The sequence below is a fragment of the Giraffa tippelskirchi genome, chromosome 4 (genome assembly GCF_054371585.1).
Source record: "Giraffa tippelskirchi isolate mGirTip1 chromosome 4, T2T-mGirTip1v1.2.pri, whole genome shotgun sequence".
NCBI classification, from domain to species: domain Eukaryota; kingdom Metazoa; phylum Chordata; class Mammalia; order Artiodactyla; family Giraffidae; genus Giraffa; species Giraffa tippelskirchi.
This window is the reverse complement of record NC_137278.1, coordinates 200777503-200800309: the sequence shown is the minus strand read 5'-3', so window position 1 is coordinate 200800309 and position 22807 is coordinate 200777503. Positions and strand designations below refer to the sequence as shown.

The window sequence follows — 22807 nt, the reverse complement described above, 5'->3', positions numbered from 1 at the left end:
ACAACAGAAATGACTACGAACAGAAGGCTGTTCTCCGCTCCTGACCCGTGGGATCTTAATCTCAGGGGATGGCTTTCTATACTTTCGAGAATCTTTCAAGAAGGTACTTGAGACACACTACTTTACAGAAAGAACTGATTTAAAAGACTAACAGTAGACCCACACTCTTGACAAGACTGCATTTTTATTATTTGTATTTGCTTTTCCAAATTCACTAAGTACATCAAAACCTTCCAATTCCACTGTAAAAACAATCAGCTATTTTAAACTCTAAAATTCTGATGACACTGAAGATCCTCATAAAATGGACCATCACTGGACTTGAAAATATTGTGGACTCCTCTGGTGTGGCTCCAGCCAACAGATGGTTTGGAGGGCAAGCATCTTATAACGTATTTACAGGCAAATTTCCTCTTTGCCATTTTCATAGCAAGGGCCATCACAAGACAAGTGAACTTGAGGATCTTCTGCTTTCTAAATCTCTGCCTTTAAAAATAGCTGGCAAGCCCAGGGATTTTTTTGTTGGGGATTTACTCAAATCCTACCAAAATCCCTAGTGAATTATGTCTTAAACCCAATGATTTGTGTTGGAAATCTGGGGTTGGGGGGGTAAAAACAGCTTACCATGAGCCTCAAGAGATGAAGTTAAGTAGTGGGCTCATAGTAACATCTGGGGATGATGTGTACAAAAAGATTTATATGGCCTTTTCTTTCATTTTGTCTTTACTATTTCATAATAGTATGTCCTTTAGGCTTGCCTCATGTTTGATGGTATAATGCGAACAGAACATTCCAGAACACGAACCTCCCTGATAAAGATACAGTCCCTTCAAAATAACGGTCTGCTGGCTATTGTCACATTCTTACTTTGGGCTGGATCATTTACTGTGTCTTTTCTTAGGAAGTTTCTGCTTCCAAAGGAAAATAAAGTCTTCTTACACTGTGCTTCAGAACTCAAACACCAGAACCCTTCCGTTTATTTAGATGTCTGTTTTAAGAACCACTGAATGCTTTAAGCAATTAATCCCTGCAGTTTGTCACTGTCCCCCTGTTTACTTAACCTTTTCCAGTTGGAGATGTATAACACGTCCATGCCAGCTGTCCACACGGTGCTACCGTGGGGCTGCCTGCCTTGCCTTTAGCTTACACAGCACTCCAATCTGCCTGCTGGGACACTGGCTAGAGGAATGCCAGTGTACGTGGCACTCACTCTCCATCTCAGGCACAACTGAGAGCTAAGCGTGCCTCAATTTCATAAAGCAGCAGACATTACACAGAACATCTCATGTCTGGATTTGTGGTACACTGAAAAAAAAAAAAGTACAAAGAGTTCCAATGAGTAAATATCCCAGATACTCTTCAAGCTGCCTATGAAGCTGTGAGAGCTCTAGGGACACATTTGCATGACTGCTGGGGTGTGGGGTCGGGCGGGGCAGGTGCTGGAGATGCTGGGGCTTCAGAGATGCTGAAGATCACCAAGGCATTTGTTTGTTGACCAAAACAAAGACAAACTCTGAAATTTGTTCCCTTCCTGTATTAATGATTCAACAATTCCATCACTCATCACTCATCTGCTATCAATTGGTTGGTGAAAATCATAAGACCAACTCCTCTTCTACATGGGTTTGGAACGAAACATCTGGTGGGGAAATTCCATAGGAAAAGAAAAGGCAAGTGGCTTGCTTGCATTTGGTAGATGAATCGTTATTCCCATCAGCTAGAATCCCGTCTTCTCTGCATCCTCCCTTACGTTCCAGCTGCTTGTCAAGTGCCAGACATAAATTAGGAAGTGGGTCCCTACACCCATCCTTCCGTTTTATATATATATATATAAGGTGTATATGGTGATGGAAGGCACTGCAGGAGGGGGAGATGTAGAATCTTCTGATAAATTTTTTTTTTTAAATTTTGACGTTTTCCTGCATTAGCAATGGTACTGTTTTTAAAAATGCTGGAAATACGTTTGAAACCAATAAAGCCATAACTATCACTGTACTTCTCAAAGATACAGGAAAAAGACAACTGGAAATATTCTTTCTAAAGAAGTTTTAGAATTTACTATAAAGTGTAAGTGAAGTCGCTCAGTTGTGTCCAACTTTTGCGACCCCATGGACTGTAGCCTACCAGGCTCCTCTGTCCATGGGATTTTCCAGGCGAGAGTACTGGAGTGGGTAGCCATATCCTTCTCCAGGGGATCTTCCCGACCCAGGTATCAAACCCAAGTCTCCCACATTGTAGTCAGATGCTTTACCATCTGAGCCACCAGGGAAGCCCCCATGGAAACTGAAAAAGTTTTTAAACTTGGCTTATTTTAACAAGAGAAGTAAAGATTTTATTTTCTTACAGGTGTTTTTTTTTTGATGTGGACCATTTTTAAAGTCTTTATTGAATTTGTTACAATATTGCTTCTGGGTGTTTTTTCTTTTTATGTTTTTGTTTTTTTGGCTGTGAGTCATGTGAGATCTTAGCCTTCTGACCAGGGATCAAACCCACACCCTCTACTTTGGAAGGCGAAGTCTTAACCACCGGATCTCCAGGGAAGTACCTAGAGTAGTAAAGATGCTAAAACTATAGAAGATGGTAGCAATGGGTGCTCATATTCTGACACGGCCCCTGGATCTCTTTCTCTTCAACTGAGTATTACCCATACAAATCTCGAGTGCAATTCTAACAGAACCACTTTATCAGAGTTGGGGAATTAAATGAAGCTCATAAAGCTAGGTAGGACTTTAAGCTTACTGCAACACTGGCAATCACAGACTGAGATGCAAAGGAGGATGACTGATCATGGCTTAGCAGCCCAATGAAGAATTTTCCAAGCAAAAATTTCTTGAAAAGCCTGCGAGCAAATATTCAAGTCAGTTATACTTTATAGAAGACAAAATATTAGTAACAACTACATTTCAGAGCTGTTTTTTAGGTTTGTAAGCAACGAATCAAAGACTGTTGATCGACAGACTGAAACAGCACAGGAAAAGCCCAGGGACACCTTCCAAGAAGGATGCTGAACTTCACCAGGTCTGGAATGAAAATCCCCGTCAAACAGGAAGAGATCTCCTGGCCATGACATGAGCTGTGGCTGGCTCTGCCTCATTTCACTTTATGGATTTATGGCCCCTCCCCAGTTAAAAACCCATCCCAGGAACCATGTGTGGCTCATGCATTTGTCATTCCTACTATGGCATGGCATGAATAAATCATGGGCTTGGGTCTGCACGGCCAGCCTGTGATTCATGGAGCTGAAGCACCACCCCCCAGGACTGTGTGCTTTATGATGGTAAACCTCAGAACAAGACACAATTTCCTGACTCAAAAAGCAGCCTTTAAATCAGGACACCTGGACAGCCCTGGAATCACTTAAAAAATGCACTAGGTCTCAACTCATCTTGGTTCCTCAGGGCTGGCCTGCACTTGCCCCAGGCCAGCTCCTTTGAACACTATTCAAAATTGATCCTTTCTGAGTGAATCACTGTGGTGAGAGAACTACAGAATAAACCAAAATGTATCCTGACCTCTGATCTCCTTTGTCCTCTGTTTTTTCCTGACTTAATTATCCATTCAAGAAAACCATATTCCCCAAGTCAAATTTGGTTCCCAGGTGGCGCTGTAGTAAAGAATCCACCTGCCAATATGGGAGATGCAAGAGACAGGGGTTTGATCCTTGGGTCAGGAAGATCCTCTGGAGGAGAGCTCAGCAACCACTCTAGAATTCTTGCCTAGAAAATTCCAAGGACACAGGGGACTGGTGGGATACATTCCATGGGGTTGCAACGAGTTGAACACAACAGCACACACACACTTCGAGTCAAATTTCTCTCTCAAGCTTTTCCCCAGCTTTTAAAATTCATAAACCAAGAAGGCCACCTTTTGCTGCTTAAGATAAAAAAGCAAGGGACTGTGAGCCTGGCTTCCATCTAGGTAAGGCAATGAGCTGGAGTGACGCTGGGGATGAACCTGCCAGGGTGTCACTTGGCTTGGAGACCTGCACTGCCATCAGTGTGACCCGTGCAGACAGTACAGATACTTCAAACCGAGAATGGCCACAGTACCAGCCTCTCGTCTAGGAAATGGGAGATATAACCAGTTGTAAAGGTTATGTGTTGGTGGAAAAGGGCTTTTGACATTAAGCTCTAAGTATAATCACCAAGCTAGCTCTGTTGTTCTCAACTCTTTGCAAACAATGCTTAAAGCCACTAAGGAGACAACTCTTCTCAACAATCACCTGGGGCAGCCACTGTGGCCAGAGCTCCTGAAGCCACGAGCACGCCTCAGAGGACTGCAGCCCAGGGCGCACCTGAGCAGCACCTTCACGAGAGGACCTGGGCCAGAAGCTCACAACCGAGTGGTCCCCGAACACCTGACCATCAGAAACTGAGATGATAACTGTTTTAAGCCACTACATTTGGGATAATTTGTTGACAAATGCAGAGGATAAAGGCCAAATTCCACAGGATGGTACAGAAGGCCCTTTGTGAGCTGGAACACTGCCTGTCTTCCTCCCATGATCCATTATAATTTATGCTCCAACATTACTGAAGCACTTGTAATTCACCATGTCTTGTCAGCAGCTTTTTACAACCCCTTCCTGATATCATAGCTGCTGAGAAGTCGCCCCGATCATCAACTCCCATCTCCCTTGGGTCTCATATAACTTGAGCACGGCTGCAACTCGGTGCTATCTTCACCCCCGGCAACACCCAGGGCCGGCTGCACAGCGCAATAGGAGCTGGGGTCGGCATGTGAACCAAGCACACAGCTGCTTTGTGTACGTGCTCCCATTTTTGAACTTGATCATTCTTCTATGTATTTGTTTATATATCTCTCCTTAGCACCTAAAATAGGTATTCAATAAACACTTGAATGAACAGACTTGTGTTAAAATTTCAATATAACCACAGTACACAGACACTTAAAATATACAACTGTAAAGAACAAGAACTGTGTAGAATTAGCAATATTAGCAATTAAAAACTTTCATCTATTTTAAATTCTAACTCCAGACACAAACTTTTCATCCACAGAAAAAGAACAGATTGTAGAGATGCAGTCAGTGTATACTAGGCAATTCATGTCCCAAACAGAAAAGGATTTTGTGGTCAATGGAAAAAAATATGTAAACTTTAGGTCCCTTTTCACGCCGTGAAGCACATGTGTTTTGCTGTGCGTGCTTAGTCACTCAGTCGTGTCCGACTCTGTGTGACCCCATGGACTATATAGCCTGCCAGGGTCCTCTATTCATGGGATTCTCCAGGCAAGAATACTGGAGTGGGTTGCCATGCTCTCATCCAGGGGATCTTCCCAACCCAAGGATTATACCCAAATCTCCCACATTGCAGGCAGATTCTTTACCATTTGAGGCACCAGGGAAGCCCCGTGAAGCACATGGAAAGTGATAATATTTGCAGAGAAAACTGTGGCAAAAGGCTGAGGCTGCTTGTGACCCAGCACTGAAACCTGTCTGGGACATGGCAGTGAGGAGGGGCTACATGGTGCACATACCCGGTCTTCTCTCAGATCACCTTTGTAATTAAACACGGCAAATTTGCCTCAAAGTGGCAGATTTCAGAATCTCCCCCCAACCCCTGCCAATACCTGGAAGAAATATCAGAACATTGCAAAAGCCTAGAGAACATTCACCCATGGGAACCAAACAACACAAAAGTTACAACCTTGGAGGAAAAAGACTGAAAGGGTACATTAACAGTTCAAGAGAAGAAAGTCAGGAGGAACACTTATCTCTACAAATTTTGGTAGAGGCAAGAGAAACTACCAGGATAAGCTATTTTCTAGAGAACACTAACGTGAGTGTGTGCTCAGCTGTGTCTGACTCTTAATGACCCCATGGACTGTAGCCCACTGGGCACCTCTGTCCATGGGATTTCCCAGACAAGAATACCAGGAAGGGTTGCCATGCCATCCTCCAGGGCATTTTCCTGACCCAGGGATCAAACCCATCTTTTCTGAGTCTTGGCAGGAGGATTCTTTACCACTGAGCGGCCTGGGACACACAGGGAACACTAAAAAATTTAGCAAATGATCTGAACCCTACTCGCTTTTACCAGGATGAACGTACGCCATTTATCAAAATTCCAGAAGAAAAAAAACAAGCCCAAGTCTTCTGACAAAGACTCTGCACTGCCCCAGTCGAGGCACTGTCCCTTCTCCATACACCCTAAGACCCAGAAAGCAGACTGAAGGCAGCTGCCAGCCCTTACACCACTCTCAGAGGAGGAAGCAACGAGGTTTCAGACAAAGTGGGTAGGAAAGGTACCAGGCAGCAGTCATCCACTCCATATCAGGAGCATCAGACTCAGGAATTTCATAACCATCTAGATCTTCAAGTACAATGGCAGGATAAACATTATTGAGTGTGCAAAAACAAAAAAAATGAAAAAGAAAAATTCAGTATCTGTAAGTCTTGGCTGAAAAAGCCAATTAAAGATAAACATTTAATAAACAAAACAAGACAAAAAAGTCAAAGAATTCAGGAAACTAAAGAGAAAATTCAGGAAAGGGCAGGTGTTAAAGCACAGAATTTAGATGCAAAACTGACACTGAGTAAACTTGGAAATTACAGCCATAAACGAAATATACTATAAACCTTCGTGAAGCTGAAATTAAAATATAGCTTAAACATGACTTAATCTCTTAGTCTTTTCTTATCCTTGGGAAGATGTCTCGGGAATTCTTCTCCTGGAAAGAAACAGTCGGTTAAAACTCCATTTGTTCATTCTATTACAATCAAGTAAAAGTAAACTCAATTTTTACCCAAAATGGCATGTTCCTATGAACCCATTAATTTCTCCTCTCTTTTTCTGTCTGTATATATGTTTAGGATTGACTGGCTTGAAATCTCCCTGATGTCAAGGGACTCTCAAGAGTCTTCTCCAATCCAGCACCCCAATTTGAAGCATCAATTCTGCAGCGCTCAGCCTTCTTTATGGTCCAAATCTCACATCCATACATGACTACTGGAAAACCATTTTAGCTTTGACTAGATGGACCTTTGTCAACAAAGTGATGTCTCTGCTTTTTAATATGTTGTCTAGGTTTGTCACAGCTTTCCTGAAATTAACCCTGAATATTCACTGGAAAGACTGATGCTGAAGCTCCAATATTTTGGTCACCTGACGTGAAGAGCTGACTCATTGGAAAAGAACCTGATGCTTGGAAAGATTGAGGGCAAAAGGAGAAGAGAGCAGTAGAAGATGAGATGGTTGGATGGCATCACTGACTCAAAGGACATAAGTTTGAGCAAACTCCAGGAGATAGTGAAGGACAGGAAAGTCTGGTGTGCTGCAGTCCATGGGGCTGCAAAGAGTCAGACATGACTTAGTGACTGAATAACAATATATGTTTAGAAATATGATAGGAATCAATATCTACTTCAAATGATTACTTCCCAAACAGCTGAGTTTGGGGCTATTTTTGACTTTCTTAGTTTTACTTTTGCTATTGCAAAAAATGTTTTAAAATAAAAGGATAATAATAAATACATAATTAAAAACCACTGGATCATTGAAAAAGCAAGAGAGTTCCAGAAAAACATCTATTTCTGCTTTATTGACGATGCCAAAGCCTTTGACTGTGTGGATCACTATAAATTGTGGAAAATTCTGAAAGAGATGGGAATACCAGACCACCTGACCTATCTCTTGAGAAACCTGTATGCAGGTCAGGAAGCAACAGTTAGAACTGGACATGGAACAACAGACTGGTTCCAAACAGGAAAAGGAGTACATCAAGGCTGTATATTGTCACCCTGCTTATTTAACTTATATGCAGAGTACATCATGAGAAATGCTGGGGTGGAAGAAGCACAAGCTGGAATCAAGATTGCCAGGGGAAATAGCAATAACCTCAGATGTGCACATGACACCACCCTTATGGCAGAAAGTGAAGAGGAACTAAAAAGCCTCTTGATGAAAGTGAAAGAGGAGAGTGAAAAAGTTGATTTAAAGCTCAACATTCAGAAAACTAAGATCATGGCATCTGGTCCCATCACTTCATGGCAAATAGGTGGGGAAACAGTGTCAGACTTTATTTTTCTGGGCTCCAAAATCACTGCAGATGGTGATTGCAGCCATGAAATTAAAAGATGCTTACTCCCTAGAAGGAAGGTTATGACCAACCTAGACAGCATTTTAAAAAGCAGACACATTACTTTGGCAACAAAGGTCTGTCTAGTCAAGGCTATGGTTTTTCCAGTAGTCATGTATGGATGTGAGAGTTGGACTGTGAAGTAAGCTGAGTGCTGAAGAATTGATGCTTTTGAACTGTGGTGTTGGAGAAGACTCTTGCGAGTCCCTTGGACTGCAAGGAGATCCAACCAGTCCATCCTAAAAGAGATCAGCCCTGGGTGTTCATTGGAAGGACTGATGTTGAAGCTGAAACTCCAATACTTTGGCTACCTCATGCAAAGAGTTGACTCATTGGAAAAGCCCCTGATGCTGGGAAGGATTGGGGGCAGGAGGAGAAGGGGACGGTCGACAATGAGATGGCTGGATGGCATCACCGACTTGATGGACATGAGGGTAAACCCCAGGAGTTGGTGATGGACAGGGAGGCCTGGTGTGCTGCGATTCATGGGGTCGCAAAGAGTCAGACATGACTGAGAGACTGAACTGAACTGAATTAAAAACCTGACTTGAGACACAGTATGAGAAGAAAAGCAAGTGTTTGGACTTCAACTCTGCCATATACTTGCTCTGTGGCCTGAGACAATAACTTCTGAAACCTCATTTTTTCTTATCTATGAAATGGTAACACAAATGTCTAAACTTCCCAGAGTAGTTAAGATTTTGACAGTTTAAAATACAGCACCTCTCTTACAGCTGTGAATCTGGCACGTGGAAGGCACTTAACAAGTGTTAGTTTTCCTACAAAGCTCAGGCTGTGATAACAGAAGTAGAAAGAAGAAACCCACTTATACTCTTGGTCTTATATTCCTTTCCAATTATACTTTTTAACCTTTAGTCAAGAGCCAAATGGATATGAGTTTTATCTCCCAAGATTAGTTGTGGCTAAGGGCTGTTAGTTTTATTACAACATGATGATGAAAATGTACTAGAACGAGTTTTCAATGTAAACAATATAAACCTCAATGTGGTTCCAGTTCTGCCTTTCCTCCCTCTTGAGAAATCTGTATCTTCTTGACTCAATGCAAAGAGAATACCACATTTAAAGTGTATTAAAAATATCTTTTCCTCCACAGAGAGTTTGACAGGACCTACTGAATTCTGAGAGTAAAGGTCATGATTAGCAAAGAGAAACAACCACCACAAAACTGATCATGTTATCTTAAAAAAAAAGGTCCTTACCCAAACTGGACAATCTCCCCCGCTTGAGGTCCATAAAACAACTGTAACATGTCAGAAGTTTTATTTATAAGCAAAGATGAAAATATTTGAACATATGAAATCTGTAATTTAGAAGAGAAGTCTCAGACGACAGCTCATTTCAGCACGCAGCCTGGAAGCGCTAGGAGATGGAGGCGCATGGACAGAACCAGAGCTGTGTGGAAGGAAAGGAGAGAGGCTGAGACCCGAGTCAGGTGGGTGAGAGTGGAGAAGATTCCTGACACCCGTCTGCAGAGGGGAGAAAGAGTGGTGAAGTAAGTGAGAGATGAGTCAGTATCAGTGATGTAACTTCTTTAAAAAATGACCCAATACCAAGTCAGTTGTACTGAGATGGATGAACCTAGAGTCTGTCATACAGAGTGAATTAAGTCAGAAAGAGAAAAACAGAGAGGACGACATGGTTGGATGGCATCGTCGTCTTGATGGACATGAGTTTGAGCAAGCTCCAGGAGATGGTGAAGGACAAGAAAGCCTGGGGTGCTGCAGTCCATGGGATCGTAAAGAGTCGGACACGACTGAGCGACTGAGCAACAACCAACAGCGCATATATACGGAATCTAGAAAAATGGTACTGATGAACCTATTTGCAGGGCAGGAATAGAGATGCAGATGTAGAGAATGGACTTGTGGACCCAGTGGGGGAAGAGGGTGGGATGAATTGAGAGAGTAGCGTTGACATACATACATTAAGTGAAAGTTCCTCAGTCATGTCTGACTCTTTGCAACCCCATGGACTGTAGCCTGCAAGGCTCCTCTGTTCAGTGGAATTCTTCAGGCAAGAATACTGGAGTAAGTGGCCGTTCCCTTCTCCAGGGGATCTTCCCATATATACACTACCATGTGTAAAATAGATAGCTAGTGGGAAGCTGCTGTATAGCATAGGGAGCTCAGCTCCATGTTCTGTGATGACCTAGAGGGGTGGGATGGGATGGGGAGTGGGAGGGAGGCTTTAGACGGAGGGGACACATGTATACCTATGGCTGATTCACACCGTTGTACGGCAGAAACTAACACAATATTGTAAAGCAATTATTCTCCAATTTAAAAAAATGACTCAGTATCAATACCAAAATAGCTAAACTCCAAAGTTACAACACAACCTGCTTTAAGGAAGACTAGACAGGTAGTTTCTATGGTAGACACAGTTTTCCTGAAGAAACTTTTTAAATCACAAGCAGCATGATGACCGGGTGGGATATTTTCACGCGAAAATAATGAGAAGCCGGTATTTCTCAAACTGTAAAATACCAATATTCGTACCAAAACTGCTGTCATCTGAATGTGCCATGAAATATTTTAGAATCAGTGATACGGCTTAAAGGGGGGAAACGAAGTGCAACAAATGGTGCTCTCCTTGGGGTGATGGACCAGACTGTGATAGGAGAGAACCATCCTCTGCTTCGGATGCTGGTCTGCACCAGGCCCTGTGGGTCTCCTGGCACTGACATGAGAAAACTCGGGACAGTGGTAATATCTGCTCGAGCCAGGAGCTCCCACACTTGGCTGTACAAACAGGGATGTTTCTGAATAACCACTTCAAAGTTGCTGAGGGCCAGGACTGGCTAGTTCAGGGGCTGTCAGGAGTTGTGGACAGCATGAGCGACAGGTAAAAAAGACAGATTACCTAGAAACTTATTTCATTAAAGTTCGAGTGTGCTTGCTTCTTAAATGTACAGAGTATTCCTGTCTGCATTCATCCAATGGATTCCTTACTGGTCTTCTGCTCTGGTCTCTCCCCCTTCCAACCCATCCCAGATAGAACCAGCACTGCCTTCCTGAAATGTGGATCGATCATGTCACATCCCTGTTCCCTATGGCTACAGAATAAAATTTTCAATGTGTGGCACAGCTCACATGACCCTTTTAGCTTTGTCCTTCAGAATTTGCCTCTAAAACCTCAGATATGCAGAGGACACCACCCTTATGGCAGAAAGTGAAGAGGAACTAAAGAGCCTCTTGATGAAAGTGAAAGAGGAGAGTGAAAAAGTTGGCTTAAAGCTCAACATTCAAAAAACTAAGATCATGGCATCCGGTCCCATCACTTTATGGCAAACAGATGAGGAAACAACAGAAACAGTGATAGACTTTATTTTCTTGGGCTTCAAAATCACTGCAGATGGTGACCACAGCCATGAAATTAAAAGATACTTACTCCTTGGAAGAAAAGCTATGCCAAACCTAGACAGTATATTAAAAAGCAGAGATACTACTTTGCTGACAAAGGCCCGTCTAGTCAAAGCTATGGTTTTTCCAGTAGTCATGTATGGATGTGAGGATTGGACCATAAAGAAAGGTAAGCACCGAAGAATGGATGCTTTTGAACTGTGGTGTTGGAGAAGAGTCTTGAGAGTTCCTTGGACTGCAAGGAGATCAAACCAGTCAATCCTAAAGGAAATCAGTCCTGAATATTCATTGGAAGGACTGATGCTGAAGCTGAAACTCCAATACTTTGGCCACCTGATGCGAAGAACTGACTCATTGGAAAAGACCCTGATGCTGGGAAAGATTGAAGACAGGAGGAGAAGGGGACGGCAGAGGATGAGATGGTTGGATGGCATCACCGACTTGATGGACATGAGTTTGAGCAAACTTTGGAAGTTGGCGAAGGACAGGAAGGCCTGGCGTGCTGCAGTCCATGGGGTTGCAAAGAATCAGACACGACTGAGGGACTGAACTGAACTGAGTCTTTGCTCCAGCAATACTAAATTTTTCACAGTTCCTCAAATACACTTTAGTATTCACACCCCTGTGACTTTTCATATTCTATTTTGTCTATTAAGACTGCTTTCAATGCTCTCTTCTTGTATTCTGCTTGAGAGATAGCTAATGGGTCCCTGACACCTGCTTCAACAATCCCAGGTAGACTGGGTCTCGCCCTTGCCTTAAGTTCCCACTGAGGGACTTCCCTTGTGGTCCAGTGGTTTAAGACTGTGTGCTTCCACTGCATGGGGAACAGGGGGAACTAAGATTCCACATGCCGGGATGTGGCCAAAATAAAATAAAATAAAATTAAATTAAATTAAACAGTTTATCACCTGTTTCTAGAGAAGTCCCATAATTTTTAAAGGACCTACCCAGGTTAAAAACAAAAACAAAAAACTCCCACTGAATCCAGCTCTTATCTCATTTGTATCTATTAACACAATATACTGTGATTTCTTGCTTTTCATGCCTTTCATATGTGAATTACCAAAACAGATCAGTAACAGGTACAAACTATTTACCACTCTATGAAATATAAGAAGAAACTCTTATAAATATTTTTCCAAAGTTCAAAGTTTTGAATATACATTCAGTGGTTCAAAAACAAACCTGTCCACAGAATTGCCTTAAGTATGCCAGGCTGATCTTGGAGCCTCAAATTGCTCCTGACACATGCTACAACATGAATGACACCTGAGTTCATCACGCTATGTGATAAAAGCAGATCAAAAAACGTTATGTTATGCAAGTTTTTAACTGCATAAACTATTTATTAACCAACGACCTCCACACACTTATTTCCCCCTGGACGCATCCGTGGTGCGGCCATGGCAGTCTCTGGTCTTGGCGTGCTGGCCTCGGACATGCAGTCCCCTGGACTTCAGTCTGGGGGCCTGAGCATTCTCCAATCACTCTGGGTCTTCCCGGGGCTTTTGTCCAGACCCTCAGCCAGGACCTGGCTGTGTTTTCCACCCATCAGGTCCTCCTACTGTCTAAGAATCAGTCTGGGGTCCTGTACTGGCATGGATTCTGCATGATGGTGACCACCTAGTCCCAGGTGAGCTGTCTTGCTCCCCTGGTGAGGTCTAGTCTGCTTTCCTCAGTACCACATGGTGGATATTTGCCCCACACTCTTAACTGTAGTGATGGCTAAAGCAATTTTCCGCTGGGCCCTGAGTGCATCACCCAACCTCAGCTCTTGTAATTTGCTTCCATTGGGAACTGTTAAGCTAGTCTCCAGAATTTAAGGGGAAACCAAACGTATTAGAAGGCTTTCCAGGTGGCTCAGTGGTAAAGAATCCACCTGCAGTGCAGAAGACAAGGTTGGATCCCTGGGTTGGAAAGATTTCTGGAGAAGGAAATGGCAACACACTCCAGTATTCTTGGTGGGAAATCTCATGGACAGAGGAGCCTGGTAGGCTACAGTCCATGAGGTCACAAAGAGTGGGGCATGACTTAGTGACTAAACAACAACAAGCATATTAGAAAACTTGAGGTCAAAAGTCTTGGGAGTTTCTTGCTTAAATCATCTCTGATCATCCCTTTCCTTCAAACGCCACGGTATTCTCAACATAGCATCTTCTGTTCTTTCTACTTCCTCAAATTTTCCTCATCTTCTGCCTATACCTATCTGTCTATTGAAAGTCACTCAGTCGTGTCCAATTCTTTGCGACCCCATGGACTGTAGCCCGCCAGGTTCCTCTGACCATGGGATTCTCCAGGCAAGCATACTGAAGTGTGTAGCCATTCTCTTTTCCAGGGGATCTTCCTGACCCAGGGATTGAACCCTCTGCCTACAAAATAATGCTAATTAATGATTTTTTGCCTGAATTACTTCAAGGTATCCTCTTTCAGTATCTTAATTACTCAAACATTTTCTCCCCTTCCTCAGTGAGGCAGGATTTAGGCAAAAGGATACCAAGGTGTTAGATCTGTTCCTTGTCACTTATCAGTATAAATGGTAAAATTACTCCTGTACTGTGGCCTCCGGGTCCTCCAACCTTAAATGAGAAGCTTGAAGGCAGCTCTAGCTCAGGCTGCTGCAAGGGTTCCCGAAATTCACTCAACATAATACGTACTTGCACAGTGTGAAACAATGCAATTATTTATTATTACTGTACTTATTACAGCTTTTTGCACACCAAAATGGGTTTCATCTACAGAGAGCTATCGTTAAGCATTTGTGATGGGTGGCTGATTTTAGGCTTATATAAAATTATTTTTGTGATACTAAATGAGTCTGAATTGAAGAATTGAGGGAAAAATACAACTTATTTTGAAGATTAAAAAAAAAACCCTTAATTTTTAAACAGACATTTATTTATTTATGAAACAAACTCTTTAGGAGTTCTAAGAAAGAAAAACACAAGAAACCCTCCCTTCTTCCTTAAGATCAGAGACTCATCTTCACATTCATACTGCCAGGATGCAGAGCAGTTCCTAACATTGACTCAAGATGCAAACATGCACACAGATCACTTCAATCCATGGCGGAAAGCAGCAGGAAACAAGAGAGCTCCCTGTCACACTCAGAGAAAGTGGTGACTAGGTCCTGCTGTGGCACTGACCTGACAGAATAGTGGGTGGGAGGAACAGAGAGGGGAGTGAGGGAGCAAAGGAAGACACCGAGCGGCTGAAGTGGTACCCAGGGCCAGGGAACGTGAACAAAAGGGAGGGGACAGACAAGAACCTTGAACAACATGCTAAGGAGCCTGAAAGCAAAGCCTTTGGAAAAGCTCAACAGATATAACGTGACGCTTGTGTGTTTTAGTAAGTATTCATCTAGAAGTAACAGTGAAAAAGGACTAGAAAAGAGCAATATGGGTTAGAAGGTCAATTAAGATTCTGCTCCAAATACGAAAGTCACAAAATATCAGAAACATGATTACGGGGAAAATAAAATGATGTGGAAATATAATTCAGAGGATCTGAGTCTCTACGATTATGACTGAAAAAGCTGTGGGAGGCACAGCAGAAAGAAAGTTAGGGATTATTTACTAGTGTCTACCTATTTACTAGTGTCTACTAGTGTCTATCTCAATGAGTGAGCGGATTACATTTATTGACGTTGAAAATATGGAGGAAGAGCGTTTTTGTAAAATAAATGGTGGGCATAATTTTAGACATATTGGGACTGTTTGTGTAGCGTTTAAGAGGTCACTTCCAGTTGGCAGCTAACCTGAGGTCCAAAGCTTGGGAGTGAGACATGGGCTAGAGTGTCTGTTTGTACTTGGATGTCACTAGCAGTTATAGACGGTAGCAGAAGCCATTAAATAGCTAAGTTGCTCGGTGGGGGCGGATGAAGGTGGACGAAGTACAGAAAGATGACAGAGCTGACAATGGAGTCTTTGGGAGAAGCAACCACAATGGGGAGAAAAATGAGTCCTTTGAATAAAGGTCAAAGAGACGGCAGGGAAACCAGTAATTAAAAGAACCAAAGATCAATTTTCCAGCAATGGAAAGAATTTTCAACGTAAGAACTTATTTGGAGGCTGGCTATCATTAAATGCGTTATATTCACTAGGGTAAAAGGCCTCTAAATGTTACTCTAAGTAACTAAAATGCTTCTGTAAATACACATTTATCCTGCTAAAAGAAACTTATAAGAAGTTCATTGTTGGAACATAAAGATATGAGAAATGACTCTAAAGGGATGGGTCCCCAAAGACGTAAGAAAAGAGTGATTTTCACAGGAACGTCTTCTACTTTACTTCTCCAGAGAAACTGGCCCCTAAAACATAAAGGAGGAGAGTGAAAAAGTTGGCTTAAAGCTCAACGTTCAGAAAACTAAGATCATGGCATCTGGTCCCATCACTCCATGGGAAACAGATGGGGAAACAGTGGAAACAGTGTCAGACTTTATTTTTTTGGGCTCCAGAATCACTGCTGATGGTGACTGCAGCCATGAAATTAAAAGACGCTTACTCCTTGGAAGGAAGGTTATGGCCAACCTAGAGAGCATATTGAAAAGCAGAGACATTACTTTGCCAACAAAAGTCCGTCTAGTCAAGGCTATGGTTTTTCCAGTGGTCATGTATGGATGTGAGAGTTGGACGGTGAAGAAAGCTGAGTGCCACAGAATTGATGCTTTTGAACTGTGGTGTTGGAGAAGACTCTTGAGAGTCCCTTGGACTGCAAGGAGATCCAATTAATCCATCCTAAAAGAGATCAATCCTGGGTGTTCATTGGAAGGTCTGATGTTGAAGCTGAAACTCCAATACTTTGGCCACCTCATGTGAAGGGTGGACTCATTGGAAAAGACCCTAATGCTGGGTAGGACTGGGGGCGGGAGGAGAAGGGGACGACAGAGGATGAGATGGTTGGATGGCATCACCGACTCGATGAACATGGGTTTGGGTAGACTCCGGGAGTTGGTGATGGACAGGGAGGCCTGGCGTGCTGCAATTCATGGGGTCGCAGAGAGTTGGACACGACTGAGCGACTGAACTGAACTGAAAACATAAAGGGGTTGTAACTCTGGATTAATGGAGTAATTAGTAAACCGAGCACACAAGGTTTAAAACTACAGCCAGGCCACTAGATGTGAAATGATTTTAAATGGTGTTGATTTTCAATAATAGATATAAAAAGTAAAAAATCACTCCCTGCCACAGCATTCAGAGACAACTATACATGAGTTAGCATGCTAGGTGCTATACATTCATCACCAACTAAGACATTTTGGTTCTAGTAAAATGTAGGTCAACTTGTAATATCATATCCACAGACTTCTGAAATCAGTATTATTTTTAAACAGCATGGTAAAAGTTTACGTCAAGTTGAGCCTGGAGTAATGTGAGTGATTACGCTACACTCTTCATTTGGGAGAAAAGCATGTAGAAACAGGAAGTTCTACTTTCTGTTGGCAATGTCAAGCCTTTCCAAGAGGGAGAAATAATGAATTTTAAATAACTGAAGAAATTACCCTATGAACTATTCATAAACAGGAAACAACAACAACAACAAATACTTAGTTTTTAATCTAAAACATCTGTCCTTCTGAGCAGTTCCTAGTTATACTAAAGGGAGAGCTTTTTCTTTCTGTCTCAAGAATCAGCTTTCAAATATCAAGAATTAGGGCACGGAATCTGTCCCAAGTTCTTCCTATATGTCATCTTTTTGGTTTTGATAAAGAAGGTTTAACCAAGTTTAGTCTGGAAACAGTGCTATCATGCAGGACCAACACTGAGTCTGCATCCTTTTGAGAAACAGATGAACTTCTTTTCTGCATCAGAGGCCTGATCCTGATGAATACCTTCAGCTTCAGGATTATCCAAGACTGACTAGAGTCCAGCACCTGACAGTCAGGGAATGTAGGTGGAATGACAGGATATAATACAGTGAGCTATTCAGTCTAGTTTGTCAGATCAAAGACCGTTTGGCCAGACTCTGGCTTACCCCTTTTCAATGAACGGGCTTTGAGAAAAATGCCTTGCTTCTAACTTTGTTCCACTTTTCAACAGGCTGCAAATCAGTATAGTGAGGATCTTTCTACCTTACTGTCACAAAGTAAGGATTCAGATATAAATCAACCTGTAAAGGATTCAAGAAAGAAATCAAAGTGTATTTCTAGGACTACTGATGCCACACTGACGTTGGCTCATTTTCTCCAAAAGAATGAGAAGTTTTGGGATCAGGATTTTCAAAGTAGAAGACTGGTGGTTTCGTATCACAGGCGGGTCCCTGAAACCAAATGGGCTGATTTGACTCCATATGAGTCTGCATGTTGTTAAATCAAAGCAATGTCAAATTGAAGTAACCGTATACAGTGGTAACGATTAATGACGAAGAAACGTAACACAAAGAAACAAGCAGGTGTGAGGAAGTGGAGAGGGATGAGCAGATAAGGCAACCTGTACCTTTGTTATGAAAGACATGAAAGATACACTACACTCAGGAGTAAGAAATGCTGCTCTGGAACCTTTGTGCTGTGCTTAGTCGCTCAGCCGTGTCCGACTCCGTGCGACCCCACGGACTGTAACCCGCCAGGATCCTCTGTCCATGGGATTCTCCAGGCAAGAATACTGGAGTAGGTTGCCATGTCCTCCTCCAAATCTTCCTATCCAGGAATCAAACCCAGGTCTCCTGCATTGCAGGCAGATACTGTAACCCTTACTCTTTAATGTCTACACAATTTTTACTTATTCTTGCTTTTCTCCCTCAAGAAAGAGGAATGGGTGATTGGTGTGGTCAATTATAAGAACTGCAGTCCTTAAAAATCTAATCTAGGGACTTCTCTGGAGGGAGACACTGGTTTGATAGTTGGTAGGGTAAGATTTGGTGACTAAAAAAATCCCCCAAACAACAACAAAAAAGCTAATCTGAAAAGCAAATGGAATCGAAGAAACTAAAAATATACACAATATTCCCTTTATGGAACTGTCCTCTCCAATTTCTGTCCTTCTAATATTAAATTTACCAAATTTTATGAAATGGGTTCTCATTTACATGCTGAACAATAAAATCAGTTGTCTTGGTTTCTGTGGGTTGTTTTACTACAGCAGAGAAAACGCTATTAAATAGAATAAGAAACAAAGCCAAACTTGACGCTTACTGGACAAGATTGGCAAATCTGACTAAACCTCTGGATCCACAACCACTTAGCATTTTTCAGCCTCTAATCTAGTTAAAAACAGCACACTATGGGTTCCTTGAAATTACTAAGGGAAGCTAAACAAGAAAGGCCCTGACTGTATAATAGATTATTCTTTAATGTCTATTAGTATCAGTTCAGTTCAGTCGCTCAGTCGTGTCCGACTCTTTGCGACCCCATGAATTGCAGCACGCCAGGCCTCCCTGTCCATCACCAACTCCCGGAGTCTACCCAAACCCATGTCCATCGAGTCGGTGATGCCATCCAACCATCTCATCCTCTGTCGTCCCCTTCTCCTCCCGCCCCCAATCCTACCCAGCATTAGGGTCTTTTCCAATGAGTCAACCCTTCGCATGAGGTGCCCAAAGTATTGGAGTTTCAGCTTCAACATCAGACCTTCCAATGAACACCCAGGATTGATGTCTATTAGTATAGAGATGCATATTAACATATAAACTGCTTTTATTTGTAAAATTTTGTCTTAAAATGTGATTTTCTGGTTTTCCCGTATCAAGTCTCCTTGCTGGATAACTATGAAAATCAAAGACAAAGGGAAACTTTGAAAGATACAATAATTTTTTTAAAACTTCCCAAAGTTGATGCTCTGTCTAAAACCAAAGAAGAGAAGCTTTAGAGCTTCTCTATAAACACCAAAAACAAAAAAGTGTTTCACTAAATAGTGAGTAGGAAATGGCCTATCAAATATTTCTTGAAATTAGTGCCTGAAATCAATTTCAAGCCACTGATCAATCTTTTGATTATTATGATCACAATCATGACTGATACTGATGACGATTTAACTCTCACAACAACCCAAAGAGGTGCTATAATTATTTTCATCTCAGAGATGGGAAGACAAAGATAAATTATCCAAACTCATAGTTAAAAAATGGCTGAGATTTTAACTTTCATTTTGGCCTATATTACTAAATTTCAACACTACCAGCAAGAACAGGATTACTGAAAACAATTTAATCTGACAAATCTGTAAATCTAAGAATCAACTTATTTAAAAAATTAATGGAGGAGTAGTAGTAGCATTATTCGCTTAGTTGCATCCGACTATTTGCAACCCCACTGACTGTAGCCCTGCTAAGCTCCTCTGTCCATGGGATTTCCCAGGTAAGAATACTGGAGTGGGTTGCCATTTATTTCTTCCTCCTCCAGGGGATCCTCCCAACCCAGGGATGGAACCCGTGTCTTCTGCATTGGCAGGCAGAAGATCTTTACTGCTGAGCCATCAGGGGAGTCCCATGGATAGATGGAGAGGGAGTAAATACTTCACTGTTGTGAAACCTGAAAAAAAAGTGCTCAGTGGAAACTGAATTTAGAATAATGAGAGGTTCACTCGCATTTGAAACTGAAAACAACACTGGAAAGTTTACTTTTAAGTTCTGACATTGTTTTCAATTGAGTTTGGGATGGTTTGAAAACATTTCCAGAAATCAGATAAACAGGAGTACCTAATAATTCTGGAATGTCTCATTTGACATACTGTTTACAGTATCAGATAGTTTTTAAATATATGCATCTCTCTCATCCTCACCATGGGTAAAAGGTGGCTACAGTTATTTAATAGTTCGCTGCAAATAATTCATTCTCATTCTCCTTCCCCTTTCTCTCACACACACACATCCTCCTTCCAGCGTTTCCACTGCCTGGATTACGGTCACTGGGACTTAAGACCTCTGACTTGGCACATTAAGAGTAACACAACATATATTCTTCTTTGGTTTCCATGAGTGACAGGTTCCTAGGAAAAGTCCACCTGTTAACTTCCTTGAGATGCATCCTATGAAGAAGTAAAAACACTGGCAGGCTCCAGAGTGAGGCCAGCGCACTGTCTGGGTTCCCCTCCTGCTAGGCCAGGAGGGCAGACTCTCGGGTTCATTATCACCTTATCAGTACATCTGTCTGCTGCCAAGGGTGAGAGAAGACTAAGCCTCTTATGGCATCCTGGACTTTCTGACTTCTCTAAAGCAAAAGCAAATCCAGAACAGATGCATATGTTTTAAACCTACTGCACCCATTTATCCACGTTATTGGATCAATTAACTCAGCTCAGAGTTGGAAATGACTAACAGTGGCTTTGTCATTATATGGGCACCATTTGAATACACTATGGACTATGACACTATGCTCAGGACTAAGGACAGGAAAGCTGACAGGTGAGCTGGGGGGAGAGAGAAGCCTGACTAACAGCGTGGGCTCGAACCTGACAGAGACTCAGAGTTTAGAAGGTGACAGAGCAGAAGTGAAATTCTGGTCGAGAAAGAAGAACAGTGGGAGGGAGAAACAGCTGACAATCCATGTTGTACATTTAAGAGCAGAAATGTGGGGTTTTGCTTTTTTTTTTTTTTTAAAGAAGACAAAAACAAAAAGCAATCATTCCTTCTAAGCAAAAATTTTCCCAGAGTCTTTTCTATTTTAGAATGTGGGTTAAGTCTTTAATTTTTCTCTGGGTAAAACATGGCCACACAATTTCTCTGCAACTAACTACTATTCTTTCTGCCCACACTCAGACTTTAAAATTAGAATTATTCAGGTTTCAGACACTAGACACTCAAGCCCCATTGTCAAAAGTATACAGAATATTCACATTCCTCACAAAACACATACTATATATCAACTTGGACCCTCTGTTTTAAGATAAAAGATTACTTTAGAAATGTAATTTTTTCCTAGTGTGATGTTGAAGAAGACTAGCAATAAAAAGAGAGATGGAAGAGAGAGAAGGTCTCTCAATTCACAGACTAGAATTCTACCAGTCCACTGTGAAGGCACACAAACTCTTATTAGTGTTTAATCAGCAAGAGTAAAGAAAATCATGTGTGAAAAAGGAAGTCTGCAAGAGGTTAACTGAATTAATGCAACAAAATCTAAAAGGGACAAGTTAGGCTGGCAAAGTGGAAAACTACATTAGATATCAAAAGTTTAGAAAATACAAACATGCCCAAAATGGGAAAATGACTACTGAAGCAAGTCACAGCAATTTTCAATAAGGATAAAAGTTCATAACTGGAAAACTGTGTCAGCTGGGAAGAGGTGAACCTAAAAGAAACTGCTGAGAACTGTGCAATTACTATTCCTGGAGATTTCCATAGGTTGGAATTCAGCACCCATCTCTCTCAGGTTAGTGTAGTGAACGTTTAATGCATAGCAATTTCTATAAGCTCCAGATCTTATCAAGATAGCAAAGAAAAAAAAGATGAATCAATAGCTTTTGTTTGTTTCTCACTGAAAACTGTACACATGAGAAAAAATGAACACAGATGTTTCCTGGGATAGTGGGAAGAATCCAGCGGCAACCCAAGTGGGAGCTTGCGCCAGACTTGTCACTAAGCTGGCTCTGACGGCGTGTGAATCACTCAGCCATTCCGAGCACCAGTGGCCCTGACTGCAAACGAAGAGAAGAGACGGGAAGACAGGAGAGCACCCTGTTCAGGAGCTGACAGCACCTGGGAGTCGGGTGACCTCGCGGCTCCACCTCACAAGTGAGGAAGCTGGCTCCCAGGGCCACTCGCCCACAGTCACACCTACAGAGTGGGCAGCAGAGCCAGGCTATGTGTCCAGCTCTGTTTGGCTCTGAAGTCCGCAATGTAAAAAACACCGTCCTGCCCCTTGGCAGCCTCAGAAGCTGCCAGTGACCTTGACTTTTTGTGTTTTCCTTCTGAGAGACCCGCTGGCCCTCCCGCCAATTCCTCACTGCAGGCGCCTCTTTTGGGAACCTGTACCCACTGCTGAGAGGCTCTCGCTGCCCCGTCCCCATCCTTCCTCGCCTGGTGCCCACTAGTGACCAGATGGTCTTCCAAGAGATACCAACTCCTTACAGTAAAGGCTCAAAGTACGGGGAAATGCCCAAAGCTTTGGAGACACACACCACTGTCTTCGTAGAGTGCTTCCAACTCTCCGGTTATCCCAGTCACACGGGCCGCCTGCCGCTGCCCAAATATATATCTCTGTCTTCGTCCTGCACGCTGGCTGGGAACGTGCTTCCCTCCATCCATGGGGCTACCGTGCTGACCAGCCCAGAAAGAACGTCCTCCTCCTCCTCGTGGCAAAGATCTTTGAACTGCAGCTCAGCTTTCACTCATCCCCTCCTCGACCTCCTCCCATCAAATCCCCAATGAGCGGATTCTTGCCTTGAACTTTC

The 22807-nt window shown here is 42.5% G+C and overlaps 1 protein-coding gene across 31 annotated transcripts in view; it reads right to left on the bottom strand.

Moving 5' to 3' along the window:
• ERC1 (ELKS/RAB6-interacting/CAST family member 1) overlaps nucleotides 1-22807 on the bottom strand; it is a 266710-nt gene that overhangs the window by 70604 nt on the left and 173299 nt on the right. For 6 of the 31 annotated variants that reach the window (XM_081594071.1, XM_081594067.1, XM_081594068.1 and 3 more), the window contains one exon: nucleotides 168-1305. The exons of the other annotated variants lie outside the window; for them this stretch is intronic. In XM_081594071.1, coding sequence (XP_081450197.1) covers nucleotides 1284-1305 — 22 coding nt within the window. In that variant the 3' untranslated portion in view covers nucleotides 168-1283. Of the gene's footprint in view, nucleotides 1-167; nucleotides 1306-22807 lie in introns of those variants that run through there. 31 annotated transcript variants of the gene reach the window in all.